This window comes from Miscanthus floridulus, chromosome 8, assembly GCF_019320115.1.
Source record: "Miscanthus floridulus cultivar M001 chromosome 8, ASM1932011v1, whole genome shotgun sequence".
NCBI classification, from domain to species: Eukaryota; Viridiplantae; Streptophyta; class Magnoliopsida; order Poales; family Poaceae; genus Miscanthus; species Miscanthus floridulus.
The window spans coordinates 87,730,399-87,748,338 of NC_089587.1; the positions used below are offsets into that span (position 1 = coordinate 87,730,399).

At 49.3% G+C, this 17,940-nt stretch overlaps 1 protein-coding gene and 1 pseudogene across 1 annotated transcript; both read right to left on the minus strand.

Moving 5' to 3' along the window:
- Positions 1-909: 909 nt before the first annotated feature.
- On the minus strand, positions 910-2,446 carry LOC136472865 (uncharacterized; annotated as a pseudogene).
- Positions 2,447-2,639: 193 nt separating this feature from the next.
- On the minus strand, positions 2,640-3,791 carry LOC136469535 (uncharacterized). Its single transcript, XM_066467694.1, has 2 exons — positions 3,075-3,791; positions 2,640-2,705 (listed from the first exon to the last, which is right to left on the minus strand). The coding sequence occupies exons 1-2, from the start codon at positions 3,789-3,791 to the stop codon at positions 2,640-2,642; spliced, it is 783 nt and encodes a 260-aa protein (XP_066323791.1).
- Positions 3,792-17,940: the final 14,149 nt, after the last annotated feature.

Sequence of the window (17,940 nt, forward strand, 5' to 3'; positions counted from 1 at the left end):
TAATAACTTTACTAAAGTAATGAAACACATTTCAGTTACCTAACTAGGAATGGTGGAAACATAATCAGAATGGTGAAAATAGACAACTAGTGACAAACTGATAATTCAAAGAAAACTGTTTCATTTGCTAAATGACAGGAGCAGATCTCAGCTTTCAACCTTACTGTAAAAGGACAACAATTTTCAAGCTAAATGAAAGGAGCAGATCTCAGCGTTCAACCTGACTAGAAATGCATCTCTACAATCCAAATCATCTTACTAGCAACTCAACTATCAAAATGTTCTCATCTCTAAGGGTTGCACAGAACTAGAAAATATTTCTTCTTTCAGTTTTGCAGTGATTAAAGGACTCTTGTAGTCAAATAGAAGGAAAACATCAAGTTTTCAGCAATTAAGTAGACTGGCCTGTTAGACCATCGCACTTTTAAGCCAAACCAAAGTTGCTTCTTGATCTAGTTCACACTCACTTAGGAAGGCCTCTCTATTATCTTTGCTCTTGATGAAAACTGTAAATGCTTTTGCCTTCTCTTCCTTTGTCACTTCCATTGTGCTCAAAACGGATATACACCTTTTGATAGAGAAGTCATTACCTTCAGCAACCTCTTTTTCTTTGGCTAGATCTGCAGACTCATCTTGTACTTGCTTAGTCCTCATGTCTAGGTATCTCCCCATCATTTCTTCAATCCTTTCACCCTTCTTAGGCCTGTTTTCTTCCTTTTCATGTTTTTTGCTTGATGTAGTAGTATTAGTTCTTCGCTGCCCGCTTCTTTCAACAGCTACGACCTCATTTTCTTCATCTCGTGATAGAGAATCTCGCTGTCCACTTCTTTCAACAGTTGTAGGCTCACTTGTTTGCATCTCAGTGATTGAATCATCTTCATCTAGTACCTCATGAACCGCAATGCTGTCCAAGTCTTCTACTTCATGAATTTGTTGAAGTGGTTCTTCTTCTTGTGGTGGCCCAAGGGAAGTGAGATTATAAGTACCTTAAGCCAAATGACCTACACGATAATTTTTAGGTTAGTTCATCAAGCTATATTTTTGAATTCGGACAATCTTATCATGTACTGCAAGATGTCTCATGGCAGAACTAAGTGTGCATCAATGCATAAGTTTTAGGTTAGTTCATCAATGTTAAAGACTAAACATATGCCTCATGGCAGAACAAAGCAATACTCATCCTGAGAAAATAGCACATGTGCAACAGCATATACTCTGGTAACTTAATTCTACATCATGACAGTATAGATGAGAACATGGACGTAGAGTTATTGTTCTGACATCTATAAATTGTGACAAGTAGAAGCATATAACCTAACTCTACAAATCTAGCATATTGTTGCTTAGTCATTAGCACTAGTAGAAAAGCATTCTTGTCATTGTTCCATCAGTAGAAAATATAAACTGTAACTAGCATATTGTTGCTTAGTCATCAGCACTATAAAAATACTTGATCAAAGACTACTAGACAAGTCAAGTGAATCATAGGATAATATAGAGCAACAAGATAGAAACAAACAAATACTAAAGTGAGAAGCAGAAAGAATATATTGATTGGCACTGTTTGCAACTATAGAAAGTGAACCTACCATCATAAAGCTCTCCCAAAGCATCAAATAGTGGAAATCTTGCCTTACTGTTGCGGAACTTCTTGATTTTAGGGTATGACTGCAAATTCAAAGAGAACCATTGATCAAATATGAAGTTATCACTACGAGGATATCCATAGAATTACTTCAAGAAATAAATTTACCACTTCAAGTTTATCCCACATAGATGGTGATCCTTCAACCATTTGCCTATCTTCATTCTAGGAGGACCCACTCTGCTGCCTTGCCGCTTTGAGCATCTTATAGTCTTTCTTTAGCTGCCTTTCTTTGTCTTGAATCTGACTCTTTGTGTAGTTGACATACTTGTTCCTCAGATGGAACTCCTTCATGATCTTATTCCACCCTTTAGAGTTCCAACCGTTGTCACCTCTGTAGCCACTATCTTTATACTCATGGAGAATGTCTACCAGGGACTTCTCAAGGGCCGAATTCCAGTCCGCTCTTTGCTTTACTACTACATAAACAATGTTCAGACATCAGGTTACCAGTTTATTATTGATAGGCTTATAGGCTACCAACAATCAACAAATAGAAATAACAGTTTACAGGTTATAGGTTTACTAAAACTTCTATAATAGCATATGCTGGAATAAACTGTGTAGCAGAGAATTACTTCAAGAAACTTCTATTTAGTAGCAAATAGCAGCAGAGAAATAACAACAATAATAGCAAAGAATTAAACACCATACCTTTCGGAGAACCTCCTATCTTCTTTGCCTTCCTGCATTTAGGAGAAGCCTTCTTTTTAATAGCACTTGTTGTAGCCAGGAACTTATGCATCTTTGGCGACCCCCTTGCAATCATGTTCAACTTTGGGGAGCCTTTTCCATCCATCACTGTCAAATATGACACAAGCCTATTCACTTATTACAAGCTTATTCAATTATTACAAGCCAAGCTTATTACAAGCTTATTCATGACAAAAGCTCATTATATTCAGGCTTAAAGACTAAAAAGAAGTCTCTACTTAATTACAATCCAAGCTTATTACAAGCTTATTAACTTCTTAGAACCTATTCAAAGACTGATTTAAATATTGCTGGTACTGAACCCACATTTCTTGGGCGATGGTGTCTCTTCAAGCATTGCCTTGTACTGAACTCACATTTAGGTCATTCATTTGATCACCACTTGGCACAACAACAAAGGTACTTGGAGGGATATTATTTGGCTGATGATCTAACCACTCCTCATCTCCATGAAGTAATTGGATTATATTATGACAGATGGCAGCAGCTATAGGTATCTCTACTTGATTTTCCAACATGTCGAACGTGGCAACTTTTAGAATGGGGAAGCGCTTCTTAGTGTGTGGCGGTGGTTAAAGAGCTCCTTTGGGTTCTGCGGCCTTCGATGTCTAGCCCCAAATTTTTTCCAATGGTATCGAACTCCGCGATATGGAGCAAGGAAAGATGGAGTATTCACATACCCTCCATCAACCAGATAGAATTTGCCTGGAGGTACTTGGAAGCCCTTGCTCATGGCTGATCGTAGCACTTTGGAATCTGTAGCCGATCCCTCCCATCCACTAGAAATGAAAGTGATGTTGAGATCAAAATCACATGCCACCATCACATTAATGCTTAGTGTGCCCTTCCTATTTTTAAAAGGAGAAGCTTTCTCACATGCTATGGAAATAGGAATATGAGTTCCATCAATGGCACCTAGACAATTCTTGAAAAATGGATAGAATCTAGGATTGTCTTGGATTTTTTGATGCACTTGATTAGGATCAGAAGCTTGAAGGTAACAATGAGAGAGTGTAGGAATGACCACCTTGAAGAAGTGGTTGATGTGATGATGGAAGGTGTCATTGTTGTGCCCAAAGAACACTTGGAGATCCTCATACGAGGCATTGTGACTTAACATGTATAGGAAGAAACCCAACTTCTCCTCCACCGTGATCCTAGTATCAACAACAAGCCTTTTCCTTCTAAGATAAGTTGCCAATTCTCTAAAGATGTGTGGTTCCATCCTAAATGCAACTTGACAGTTCTTGACATGCCCCTTGAGGAGTCTATGAACTTTAACCTCGCCTGTTTCTTCCAAAGTATGATGTTTCTTCCTTTCTTCCCCGCTAGTAGAACTCATAAGATATAAGGCGGGGACAATAAATAGCATCATGTCATCGTCTTCTTCCTCCCTCCTCTTTCTAATATGATCTCGCAGTGAGAGACGCATTGTAGAACTAAAGCATATAATTTTATAGTCATATAGAAGCTAAATATTATTAACCATGTCATATAGAAGCTCTAATAAAGATTAGTCATATAGAAGCATATGCCATATATAAGCTTCTGAAGTACCTTCTAGAGTTGGTACTGGATCCCAAGAAGATGGAGGTTCACCTTCCCCAACTCTAAATGGTGCTGGAGAGATCTACAAGTAACAAGAAACCGCAAGTAACATAGTGCTGGAGGGTTATATAATACATCTAAATAGTATTGGAGAATACACAATACATCGAGCATTGCATGCTACATTTCTAGAAACTGAAAAATAGCTGAAAACAACATGCTAGAATTAAAATTGTTTTTATTTTATTTATACTGTCAACAAATAATATCATGTATACTGCCAAGTATAGAAAAAAAGACACACGAAGCTACTGCCTACTAAACTAAAGAATCAGTCATATATCAACATTATACAAAACTCTGTATTGACATGAAAGTATCAATTTTAGGAACAAACTAAAGAATGGACAAACTAATTGTGTGCAGTCTATCTATTTCAGTTCTGACAATCAGTAACTCTATGATATTGTGGTCATTAAATAGAATTAATGTTACAAGACTATCTCCGAAAGCACATCTGCTATAGTAACGCTCTCACTACAAGAAAAATTAGTGGTCAAAAGAAACAGGGAAGGCAGTCAGCACAAAAGACTAGTTAATCGTCACATCACAAGAAAGGGCACAAAAAGGTTGCTACACTAGTTAATTGTCGACGTGTTTAACAGCAGTCCCTCTATCACAACAAATTACCACCACTAACAAAAGGTTATAGAGGAAAGGAAAGTAACTGTAAACATGAACTGTGCAGGGCTTAGATATTACATCCTAATCTAAGCTCTGGATAGTTCATGTTTATGTCTTTTCTCTAGCGGAAGCGTAAGCAAAGTTGAAAGCTCTAGTTTGGTTTTGGTGAATTGATGAAACCCTAAGTGCTAACCTAGTTTATCAAAGTGATTATGAGATAGGTAGCACTACTCCAAGTAGTGAAGCTAATGAAGATCATGACATGATGATGGTGATGCCATGGTGATGATCAAGTGCTTGTACTTGGAAAAGAAGAGAAAGAAAATAAAAAAGCTCAAGGCAAAGGTGAAATTGAAAAGAGCTTTTTGGTTTAGTGATCAAGACACTTAGAGAGTGTGATCACATTTATGATCGATAGTCATACTATTAAGAGGGGTGAAACTCGTATCGAAATGCGGTTATCAAAGTGCCACTAGATGCTCTAACTCATTGCATATGCATTTAGAATCCAGTGGAGTGCTAACACCCTTAAAAATATTTCCGAAAATATGCTAACACACATGCACAAAGGTGATACACATTGTGTTTAGCACTTGGAAGCAAGGGTTTGAAACTTCACCGGCAGAGTGTCCACCCGTATAGAAAAGATAGGGTTTCACAGAGTGCACCGGACGCTGGTCACTTGGTGACCGAACGCTGGGGAGCAGCGTCCGGTCAATTAAAAAAGAAGATGGTACTCTCAGTCTCTTGACCGGACGTAGGCTGAACACTATTCAGCATCCGGTCATGCTGCTGTGGCGGCACATAGAGGAGACAATGAGTGATCGGATGCTGGGCGAGTCCGGTCGGTGGTTACTGGAATCGACCGGACGCTGGGGTCCTGCGTCTGGTCACTTTGAGCAGCATGTCCGGTCACAACTTAAGTGCACTGTTGACCGTTGAGATCGGACGATCAGCATTTGAAGCAGGGGCCACGTGGCGTGCTTCACACGACCGGATGCTGGGATCCTGTGTCCGATCGATCTGACCGGCGTGTCCGGTCGCCCTGATTTTTTAGTGAACAGAGGAGCCAACAACTCTATTCATGGGGGCTCTCTATTTAAGCCCCATAGCCGGCTCAAGCTCACCCTTTTGGTCATTTGCATTGACATAGCAACCTTGTGAGCTTAGCCAAAGCCCTCCCACTCATCTCCATCATTGATTCATCATCTTTGTGAGATTGGGAGAGAATCCAAGTGCATTGCTTGAGTGATTGCATCTAGAGGCACTTGGTGTTCGTGTTTCACTGTCGGATTCGCTTGTTGCTCTTGGTGGTTGCCACCACCTAGATGGCTTGGAGCAGCGGAGGAGGATTGGCATGAGTTGGTGATTGTTCGTGGCCATCTTCGGTGATTGTGAGGGGACTTGTGCCTTCCTCGGCGGAGCACCGAAAGATAACCCTAGTGGATTGCTCGTGTCATTGAGTTACCTCACTTGTGGGTAGGTTCTTGCGGTGTCCAATTGTGTGGACGAGGTTCGTGCAACACCTCTTAGCCATCGAACAACCAAGTGTTGGTCGACACAATGGGGACGTAGCGTGTTAGCAAGCACGTGAACCTCGGGAGAAAATTGGTTGTCCCTTGTCCTTTGATATTCTCTCGGTGATTGATTTAGTATTCATCTTGTGATTGGTTCACTCCTCTACATGGCGGTATAATCACCCTACTCACTTATTTATATTCTTACAAACTAGTTGTAGCAAGCTCTTTAGTGTAGTTAGAATTGAGAGCTCGCTTTGTTGTTTTGAGTTCATCTAGTGGAGCTCTTTAGTGTAGTAAGTGTGAGAGCTCTTAGTGAGTAGTGACTTAGCAAATTGAGTGTCTAGTGATCATAGTAACTAGAATTATTGGATAGGTGACTTGCAACCCTTGTAGAGCTAGAGCAAGTTTGCATTTCGCTATTTATCATACTAATCAAATTGCTCTAGTTGGTTTGTAGATTTTTAAATAGGCTATTCAACCCCCCCTTTAGCCATATTAGGACCTTTCAAAAGTGCGCACGAAGAATCACGACTGAAGCCACTGTTCTTCAAATCAGGGATCAGTGCAGGTCAATTTCACCTTTTTCTCCATGATTCTAGGCTAGAAGATTAATAAAAATAAATAAATTTGGGGACTAAAAGGATCAAGATGCCCAAGAGGGGGGTGAATTAGGCTAATTCTAAATTTCTTTGCAATAATTAAGTCCTATGGTTAGCCCAATTAACCCCTTATGCCTAGAAAGTGTTTCTATTGATCTACCACACAAAAGTTTAGCAACCTAAATTCCAATCCTACTCTAGCATGGCAATTCTATGAATGTAAATGACAAGAATTGAATTGCTCAAAGTAAATGCTCAAAGTAAATAGAGAAGGAGGAACGCGGCGATGTTTTGCCGAGGTATCGGAGAGTCGCCACTCCCCACTAGTCCTCGTTGGAGCACCCGCGCAAGGGTGTAGCTCCCTCTTGATCCACGCAAGGATCAAGTGCTCTCTATGGGTTGATTCTTTGACACTCCATCGCGGTGAATCACCCACAACTGCTCACAACTTGAGTTGGGTCATCCACAAGCTCCGCCGGATGATCACCAAACTCCCAATCACCACCAAACCGTCTAGGTGATGGCGATCACCAAGAGTAACAAGCACGAACTCTCACTTGACCACGACAAGCATAATGAGAAGGGTGGATGTACACTTTGCTACTCTTGATCTCATTAATGAGGGCTCTCTTTGGGATTCTCAAATCTCAATCACCTCACTAGGACCTTGCTCTTCTTGGCACTCTCAAAGGTGTTTCTCAGCTATTGGAATGAGCAAAAGTATCCCCACACACGAATGGAGGAAGTATTTATAACCATGGCTGAAAAACGAACCGTTATGTGCTTCTGCAGGGTGACCGAACGCTCCGGTCAGTTCTCCCTGAACTCCAGTGTTTAAAATGTGACCGAACGCGTCCGGTCATGATTTTCCCTCTCTAGAACCTTACTGTAGTCGACCGGACGCTGGGACTCAGCGACCGGTCACTTCACCTCTTAGCGACCGGTCACACCAGACGATTTTACCTTGATCAAATGAACTGACCAGACTCTGCGCCAACGTCCGATCACCCTAGAGCCAGCGTCCTATCAGTATTTGACCCTCCATTCACTTCCAACTCTCGATCATATATGAATGAAGTTTGCTCCAATGGATCTAAGGGCTTTTTAGGAGCTACCTAGTGCTAGGTTTAGCAAGTGTGCACCACACCTAACCCACTAGACTCACATTGGTCAAGCTACCCATCCATACCCCCCTTAATAGTACGGCCAAAGGAAAAAACAAAGTCCTAAACTACTCTAAGTGTCTCTTCAACTCCAATCGATACTTAGAACTAGTCCATCCTTAACCTTGTCGTCCATCCTTTGAAAACCAAAATGATTTCCATCATAGGGGCATGACCACCATGATAGCCTAATCGATCTCCATTACCATGACCTAACTTAATTGCCTCTACAAAACACACGTTAGTCATAGTAATCACGTATTGTCATTAATCCTCAAAACCCAACTAGGGGCCTAGATGCTTTCAATCTCCCCCTTTTTGGTGATTGATGACAATACCACCTCGAGTATGTCAAAGAGTTGAGGTTTTAACATGCTTGGTTCATATAAGCTTTTGACAATAAGAACAAAAGAGTTAGGCAAGCTTATATGACCCAAGCCAACATGATATACTCGAAAGATATGAAATAAGCATGAGTATAAGTAATAAAGCTCATTTGCATCGGAGTAAAACACAGAAGCAAAGCAAATGAGCATAACACTTGTCGGTGTTTCGAACAAACACCGGCTAGTAAATTTATAATTGATGCGCATTAGGCCCGGATGGTGCGCTAAAGGACACAAGATTTATACTGGTTCGGGCTGAATGTCCCTACGTCCAGTCTGTTGCTGCTCGTATTATTAGCACCGAAAATGGTTCGTAGTAGGGGGTACAAATGGTCGAGAGAGGGACTGGTCCCAGGTCTCTGATGGAAGGGTCGAAAGGATGCCAAGAGCCTGGTGGCGGCTTGGCAGTGTGTGTGATGTGAAACTAAACTTTCTATGAGCTCGTCTATATGTGAGTTGTCTGTCAAAAGTCGGTCCTTCTAGTAGAGAGCCTTGCCCTCCCTTTTATAGACCAAGGGGGGAGCAGGGGTTACAGATGGGAGAAAGAGGAAAATAGCAAGGTATCGAAAGTCCTTCGAAGGGTCCGGGTTTTCCTTTTCCTCCAAGTTAGCCTCGCTGATATGGCCAGATGATGTCAGGGGTTGGCACGTTCGCTGGGTGCCCATGTGCTGATGACGCTATGCCTTTACTTGATCTGCAAGTGGGCACATCCCGTCCTACCCCTGCGGGCGGCATGTCGGACCGAGGTGTGTTCCCACGGCCCTATGGGGAGCGGACGGTGCGGTGACCGCCCATTCGTTACTGTAGAGGATGGGAGTTCCTTGGACTGTAGTGGTTGTCATATGTTGGTGTCCTGTTCCTCACCCGAGGGCTGAAGGCGGCGCCTACAATACTATAGGGTGAAGAGCATGCGCCTGCAACACTGTTCAGGCCCTGCCACGCCTAGGAGGGCCTAAAGCGCCCGTCCCATCACGCCCTGATAGCGCTATCTGCAGTGGCACAGGGTATGGTCCTTGGTACTGCGTTTGACTTGTATGTCATGTCGCACCCTGTGGTCATTATTACGGAAGGACAGGACGTACCTCGTCGGTCATGGTGGGGCCTACCCCCGGCCGTCCGGTGAGACGAAGCCCAGCCCCTGGAGGTGGGGCAAGGTGGAGTTTAGGCCTCGGATATCGGGCAAGGCGGAGTCCACCCGTAGTTGTCGAGCGAGGCGGAGCCCGCCCTCGGGCGTCTGGTCGAAGCGGAGCTAGCCCTCAGCCATCGGGCGAGGTGGAGCCCGCCCCTAGGTTTTGGGCGAGACGGAGCCTAACCCTCAAGGGTTGGGTGAGGCGGAATCTAGCCTTTAGCCCTTGGGCGAGGCGGGGCTAGCCCACGGGCATCTGGCGGGCCAGAGCCTAGCCCTTAGCCCTCGGGCGAGACGGGGCCGAGCCGCCAGCCCTCGGGCGAGGCGGAGCTGGCCCGCGGGCGTCAGGCGAGGTGGAACCAAACTCCTACCACTCAGGCAAGGAGTGCAGTAGTGCTCTCGTCCGGGAGTTTTTTATCGTTCAATGGCCATTAGTTCCACCTCATTAGGTACCCCGGTATTAGGTCCCCGACAATAGCCCCTGAGCCCCTGGGTGATTTGGACTGAATTGCCTGAGGGATGTTTTGACCTACCAGAGTTTGATCTGCCAGAGGGTGCGCGCGAGCGCACCCGACGGGTGTAGCCCTCGAGCCCCCGGGTGATTCTAGTAGAATTGCCCGGGGGGCAGCATTGGGCCCTTCGTGGGTAGGGCCGTAAGATTTGGTTCTTCGTCAATCGGATATTTTTAAGGGATTCGTGGTATCCTATTCGTGGGGATTTCATTCTAGGTTGGCCTGGCTGGGGCTTGACTGCGGATCGAGGCCCTGGTGATGCTTGCGTCCTTGAGTCTTGATCGTTTGTGGGCCCATCCCTCGTTGGGACGACCCTTGGGTTCTGGGGCCCCAGGTGGGCTAGAAAGAACTTCATGACCCACGTCCCTCTGGCGGGAAGAGAGTCCTGGTCCGCCTAGGGAAGGTGAACCGCCTGGCGGGATTTTCGCGGGAAGGGATAGGGATCATGTATGCGTGTCCCGCGATGTGACGTGGCCATGCGTGTGGCAGGCTCGGAGATCGAGGCGAATTGTTGCCCTTCTCGCATCCGTCGCCCCTATAAAACCATGGGGTTCGCCCCCAGGGTTTCGTATTCCGTCCCCTTGCCTTCGCATCTGAAATCTCCACCGCCAATCGCCCTAGCCTCCTATGCTCGCACCACCGCCATCGTTAGGTTCGCTGCTGCCTTCTTCCCCATGCCGCTCCTACTATCGCAATGGACCCGGGGTACAAATCCAACATCTCTACTCGGCGCCTGGAGGGCCTCGTCCATCGAGGCCTCCTTCATCCGTTGACCGCCGCCGAGGAGTGGTGGCTGCTCGGTGAAGAGGAGGAGCCGCAGCCGCCTGAAGGGTACGTCGTGTCTTTTGCTCACTTCCACGAGCGGGGATTCGCCATGCTCGCCCATCAGTTTTTTCGGGGACTGTTGGACTACTATCTGGTGGAACTGCAGCATCTTACCCCTAACGGGATCCAGCACATTGCGGCGTTCGTCGCCCTGTGTGAGGGGTTCTTGGGGATTAGTCCCCACTTTGACCTGTGGCGGTATCTCTTCGCCGTCAACCTTGTGAAGAGGCGGGTTGGGCAGCAAGAGCTGCATGCACTGGTGGGGTGTGCCAGCATCCACCTCCATAACACCCGGGCGGGGGCGTACCGCTAATGCGTCTATCCACCTCCAACAAGGGGTGGCATTGGCAATGGTTCTATATCGAGAATGGTGCTGCCGCCCCCTTGCCAGCTTTCACTGGGCACTACATCTTGGAGGCCCCGGGGTCGTGGGGGTGGGGCGTCCCGGGCAAGGGAAAGAAGCAACCCAACGGCCTTCTCACGGCCCTCCAAACTCTGAAGTAGAGGGGCGTGAAGGGGTCAGGGATCATCGGCGCCTACCACGTGAGGAGGGTTGCGCCGTTGATGGTGCGCGCGCTTCCCCTATATCAGATGGTGCCCGAAGCATCGTTCGAAGGGACGGTGCTTGTCGACGAGGCGCTCCCTTACTCTGAACTGGCGCAGCGCATCAAGGAGGCGATGGAGCCCATGAAGGACTCCCGTGGCGCCGTCCTTGACTTCGTGTATCCGGTGTCGGGACATCCCCCAATGCGGCTAGAACCGGGGTTTGTTGATTTTGTAAGTCTTTTTTCCCTTCTCTCCTCTTTTCACTTGAAATTTCCGACCCCCTGATGCTAACCTTGGGATAGCGGGATCAGCCGGGGGGACTGTTCTTCAAGGATAGCTCGGCTCCACAGTCGAAGGACCCAGCCCGGACGGCAGCGAACTGCGCCTTGGCTGGTTGGGACAAGAAGACGAGGGAGCTTGTGAAGAAAAAGGCGGTACGGAAGCAGCAAGCTCATGACCATGGAGAGGAGACCGGCAGTGAAGACGATGACGATGATGACGATGAGTCAAACGAGTCCGCAGCTAGTGTGGATTGGGGTGACCTGGTGAACGAGGACTTGTCGCCCCCATAGGGACCCTTCCTGTTCCACACAGGGGGAAGCGGGTCTACGGGGACGGTGGAACCGGGCCTGCCCCTGGGTCCGGTGGGAGCCGGTGGATCCACCGTCACCCTCGGGGTGCCGGCGGAGGATTGGTGGATGGGAGGGGATGGATCTGAGACTGTCCCTGAGGTGCTGGTGGAGGGGGCAGCTCTGACGCTGCGCCCCGTGAGACGAAGGAGGGGAGTGGCTCTAGTACCGTGCCCCATGAGATGGTGGAGGGGAGTGGCTCTGGCGCCGCGCCCCATGAGTCGATGGAGGGGAGCGGCTCTGGCGCCGCGCCCCATGAGATGGTGGAGGGGAGCGGCACTGGCGCCGCGCCCCATGAGACAAGGGAGGCGAGCCCCTGCCTCGGAGCAGGGGGCAGGCTCGAAACGGTCCCGCCCACATGAGTTGGAGCGGGGTCCAGGGGTTCATCCCCAAAATGTACCTACCGCCCGAAAGCGTCAGAGTTCGTCACTGATTCCCCTTGTTTTTTTTCTTTTCATTCCGACCTTATGCCTTTCTCCTTTTTGTAGATTCTTATGACGGGGCCACCCCCTGGGGCCGGCGCCGAAGAAGAGCCTTGCCCTTCAGACGGGACGGCTGGTGCTACCCGACGTCGCCCCTGTTTCGAGAAGGAGCGACGCTGTCGTTGTGGCCTCGTTGGCCAGTCAGGCGGCGCCCATGCCCTTGGTGGTTGCTGAGCAGGCGACCACGACCATGTCAAGGCAGGAGTAGCCGGATGCAGCCATGGTTGTGTTCGAGGGGGTGGTGCACTCTGTGCCCCCAGCGGCCCTAGTGACGGCGCCCGACGTGGACCGAGCGGAATTAGATGCGGCCGCGGTGGCGTCCGAGGGGGCAGCGCTGTCTGTGCCACCGGAGGTCCAGATGGAGGAGGACATGGCCAGAGGGTCTCCGGGCATCTTGGCGGTGGTGGAGAGGACTCGTAGGAGGTCACCCCTAGCTCTATTGTCGGAGGGCACCTGTTCCCCCGTGCGGGGCGAGCCACCGCTCTAGTGGATGGATGCCGAGAGCATGGAGCGGGAGAACCTTGACATCGGGTTCTCGGCTGTGATGAATGCCTTGAACCAGGGCAGTGGAGCCCTGCGCGAAATCATCGTTCCTTCTAGCCGGGTATCCACCTTGTTTTCCTCTTTCTTTTCGTATCCTTGTGTTTTCATATTTTTGATACTGGTCTTCTTTTCAGAGTCTTGTTGCCCGTAGCTGGAACAAATCCTGGTTTCTCCGTGAGCGAAAGGCGGAGTGGGACCGCCTCACCGAGGAGGCCCGGTAGCGAGGAGATGCGAGTGCGCAGCTTGCTGTCGCCCAGCAACAAGAGGCCAAGGTGTGCCGGGACGTGGAGGAGTTCCATGGGATGTTTGAGGATCTGTCGGTGAGGATGAAGGTTGATGAGGACGCGACCGCCAGGCTTCGAAAGGAGTGGGACGAGCTGCTACAGAAGAATGTCGCGGCTAGTGAGCGGGCCGGCGAGCTCCTGGCGGAGCTGCAGACGGAGCGGGACCTCAAGCTGAAGGCTGAGGAGAGGTCTGCGATGTTGTAGGAGAAGGCGAACCAGGATGTCGTGGTGATCGACCGGGCCATCCAAGAGCATGACGAAGCGCGTCGGGAGGCCGAGGCACACCAAGCGGATCTTGGAGTCGAGGTGGCCCGACAGCTGGATGCCGAGGAAGTTTCTGTCGGTCTGCGCGCCGATCTCGCTGAGGCACGGGGACTTCTTCAGGTCGAAAGTGATGAGTATGATCGCCTGTCTTCCACCGTCCTGGTGGTCTGTGATGACCTGTAGGTGGTGCAAGAGGAGGGTGCTGGTTCCCTCATGACTCGTGCTGCTAGTATCACGGCGTGGGTGGGCCAGCTTGAGGAGAGTGCCTTTTACCTTGGGATCACCCAAGCCTTCACTGTCGCCCATTCCCATTATGCTCAGGAGATCAACCTGGGGGTGATGAGCCAAGGCTTTGCGCCTATCTATGAAGACGCTGAGCTAGATGAGATGGAGAAGGCAGTGACTCCCCTTGCGTGGAACCTGGCAGACAAGCTGAAAGAAGAGGTTCTCCCTTCACGGAAGTAGTTAGTGGAATTAGTTTGAGAAATATTTATCTCTAATAGGTGAACAAGTGTCGGTTTATTCGTGTTCTGGAACAACTTCGTGATTTTGTTTCGTAATTTCATTTTGTTTGTTTGATCTTACCTTCTTCTCTTTTTGCGATGAAAAAGTTTTACGCGATCGACCGTTCCGCTTGTTAAGACCATAGGGACCGAGGTGCTTAGGGGAAATCTTGATTGTACTGGTGATCAAAAATTACCATAGCCGTCTAGGCATGGGCTCTTTGCGATTATACCAATCTGTTCCCCTGAACCTTGCCGCCAATCTTGATGCGGGGAAGAGGTCTGATGTAATGACTTTTTTTTGAAAAAAGAGAGGAAGTACCAGTACCTTTATCAGCCCCCGAGTGAGATCCGACCCCTTGTGGTTGCTGGGGTTGGATGTTACTGGAGACCGGAGCGAGAGAAGCGAGCTTATGTTTGTATTTGCTCGTACCCCTTACTTAAGTTTTTGGCGATCACTGTGTGACCGTGTGTTCGGTCTTTACCGCTGGCTTGGCCTTCCCTGAGCCCCCGCGCGTGGTGGGATTTGGTCGAGGGCCGGCCTGTTTCGTGATGTTTTGTCCCGTCTGAAATTCTTCATAATTTGGAGGGATTGGAGCGGTGTCGTTTGCCTCGGTGGCTCGAATAGCGTGCCTGATGAGCTCGCTAACGGGGGTGTTCGAGCGGAATCTAATCCCATTGCTTTGCGACAGAGTCGGCAAAGCCCTCGGGTGGCATTCTGTTGTTCCCTGCCCCGCCTTCCAATAGATTCCCCCTCAATGGGGTTTCTATGGGCTCGGCTAGGGGCTGGTTTTGAACTAGAAGGTTGAGATGACCCTATCCGCCTCAATGCGGGTTGGGCAGAGACCGCTGAGGCTCATCCACGTTTTTCTCCCCTAGCTCTTATTCGACGTGAGGCGGCCTCGGACCTTTTGTGGGTTAGTCCTTGAGCCTCGGTCTTTTGATCTTGGATCGAGTGGCTCGAGCCCCCGAGCCCTGTTAGGGTCTAATAGGGGTTGGCCATGCTTCGCGCGTTACCCTGTCCTCGGTTTTCGCAACCGGAGGGGCTGAGTCGACGACACTTGCCTCGATGGCTCAAGTGTCACGCTCAATGAGCTCGCTAACGGGTACGTTCGTGTGGAATCTGGGTCCATCATTTGCTGACGGGATCGGTAGAGCCCTCTGGTGGCACTCCACAACTTCTTAACCCGCCTCTCGGTAGATGCCCGAGCCATTCGATAGGCTCAGGTGGCCCGATGGCCTCTCCTCGATGGAGATTCTGTGGGTTTAGCTCGGGGTTAGAATCGAACGAGAAAAGGTTGAGACGTCCCTGTCCGCTTCTGAGCAGGGTCGGGCAGGGCTGCTAGGGCTTGTCTTAGTTATTTCTCCCTAGCTCTGTTTGACACAAGGCGGCCTCGAGCCCTTTGCGGGCCGGCCTTCAAACCTTGGCCTATTGCGGCTCATGTCGAATGAGGCGACTGTTGTTTCGTGACGCGACATGAAGCGTTGGGATGCAGTGATTTGCATATGCAATGTTTGAATGTGTAATTTTAATCGAAATGAAGGCAGGTTGGTAACGTTACCTTGGTGGTACGAGCAACAGAAAGCTCCTACCAAACGTGTTCACGCAGGGTTCGAGCCCGACGTCTTGTGATGGGGCCGGTGTGACCTGCATGAGTGTTTTGCGATTCTATATCTCAGTGGCGATCTGAGCCATTCGGTTGACCTGGGTGGCCGAACAGCTTCTCCTTAGGGGGAGGTTCTGTAGGTGGACCCCTCCGAGCCCTTCTCGATAAAGCAGATGCCGAGGCCGGGGATGCGGGGGACTGTGAGTTCAATTTATTTCGTAGCCCTCGGGGTGTAGGGTCTGGTGGTTCGTCCAGTTTTACTCAAAGTTTTACTCCCGCGTACCGCGCCTCTGGTTTTTTAAACATTCGGAGGGGTCGGGCGAAGAGGGTGTCTAAACAAGTAGACACCCTCGGCAGCCCCCGAGCGATGTCCGTGCCCCTGTCGTTGTTGGGGTCAGAAGCTTGGTAATGAAATTGACGCGCAAAGTGAGAAGGCAGAGGTGCTTATCTTTCTTCGGATGTTGGTTCATTGTTTTGCTCGGGCTGTCCGATCGGCCCAGGTGGCCCATTGGGCCCCCTGGATAGGGGTTCCGTCGTCAGACCGTTCCGTGGTCCCACCTGGGGAAGCGGAGGGTCGTCAGCATGCGTGTGCGCCTTGATTCCCGTGCCCGACGCGCGATAGAGGTGGGCCATGCCCTGGCAACGTTTTGTTTGACTAGGGCACCTTCCGTCAGTCCAGAGCGCATCCCGTCGGTTCCAGCACGTCCCCTCGGATTCCCGTCGACATTGATTTCCCACCTGCATTGAATAGGGGAAGGTAGAGAGTTTTTCGTCCCAACCTTTCGCCTTTCCACAGCTGCTGAGCCCCTTCTTTAAATAGGGAGGGGGAGGGGAGTTCTCGTCCCACTTCTTAGCCTGCCTCTGAGCCACTACCTCTTCTTCTTCTCCCCTTCCACCGAATGCGTCCGTGTGTTGCGGCGGTTCCTGAGTGAGGGAGGGTAATGCCTGAAAGAGAGAAACTCACTGATCTGCTCGTGAATCTAGGGCGTGATGTCGAGCTGGAGGTTATTCGATGTAGATGAGATGGTACGGGCCGCCTGTGCTGAGGAGGAGTTGCTGTTGCCGAAGGAGGAGGAGCACTAGAGGGTGCCGAGCGTTGTTGGTCTTGCCATCGTTTATTGCGTCCTTCCTTTGGCGGGAGGCGCCCCCCATTCAGGCGCCGCTGGTGGGGTTGTGGTTGATGACGATGGCGTAGTCCCCGGATGCCCCGGCGGAGGTGTACCACAGTCGATGGCGTGGTGCTCGATGTTGTGGATGACGGCGCCTTCGAGAATCCTACAAAGCGGCGAGACGTCGCCGATGGAGAGCGTGGAGCGGTGGCCGTAGTAGACGAACTGTCCCATGTACATGCCAGGACATTGCCGATGGAGGGTGTGGCGCGGCGGTCACAATAGTACTCATAGTCAAGCTAGGCAGAGACTGTAATTGAATAAGTTTTGTGGGGGAGCCCCCCAAGTAAAAAGTCTTTTTTATGATGAAATCACTTTGTAAGTGATGAATTTGTGCAAAGAATGAACAAATTTTCGCCTTTTGTTATGGCAAACAGCTTTTTAGCTTCCTCTTCTTTGTAGGAGAGGTTCTGATGCCCTCTAACCCTTCCCGTGGTCCAAGTTGTAAGGAACTAGGAGTGCAGGTGAATTAATTCTGATCACGCTGGTGAGCAAAGAGGTTGTAGCCGCTAGGGCGTGGGTCTCCCGTAGTCCTACCAGTTGTACTCAGAATTTGTTCCCAAAATCTTAGTCCTTAGGACTTGTCATGAGAGGAACGGAAAACTTAGGAAATGTTTGCAAAGATAACACAGGAAGTGTTTGTAAGATAAACGTACTGGTATCATTTGTATCAGCCCCCGAGTGAGGTCTGACCCCTTGCAATTTGTAGGGGCCGGATGTCACTAAAGGTCGGGGATTTATAAAGACAAAAACTGATAAGGAAGACTATGCGTTTATTTAAGGGAAAAACGACGTAGCTGTTCGATGTTCTAGGCGTTGGTGAAGACCTTGCCGTTGATAGTTTTCAACTTATAGGCACCTGGACGGAGTACTTCCGCGACGACGTACGGCCCTTCCTAGGGTGGGGAGAGCTTATGGCTGTCCTTGTTGCTCTGTGCAAGGTGGAGAACAAGGTCCCCGACGTTGAAGGCTCGGTCCTGCACCCGTCGGCTATGGTACCGCCGTAGCGCCTGCTGGTACTTGGCCGAACAGAGGAGGGCAATGTCGCGGGTTTCGTCTAGTTGGTCTATGGCATCTTGGTGGGATGCTTTGGCTCCCTAGTCGCCGTATGCCCTGATCCTTGGTGTGCCGTAGTCGAGGTCCATCGAGAGGACGGCCTCGGCACCGTAGACCATGAAGAAAGGTGTGTAG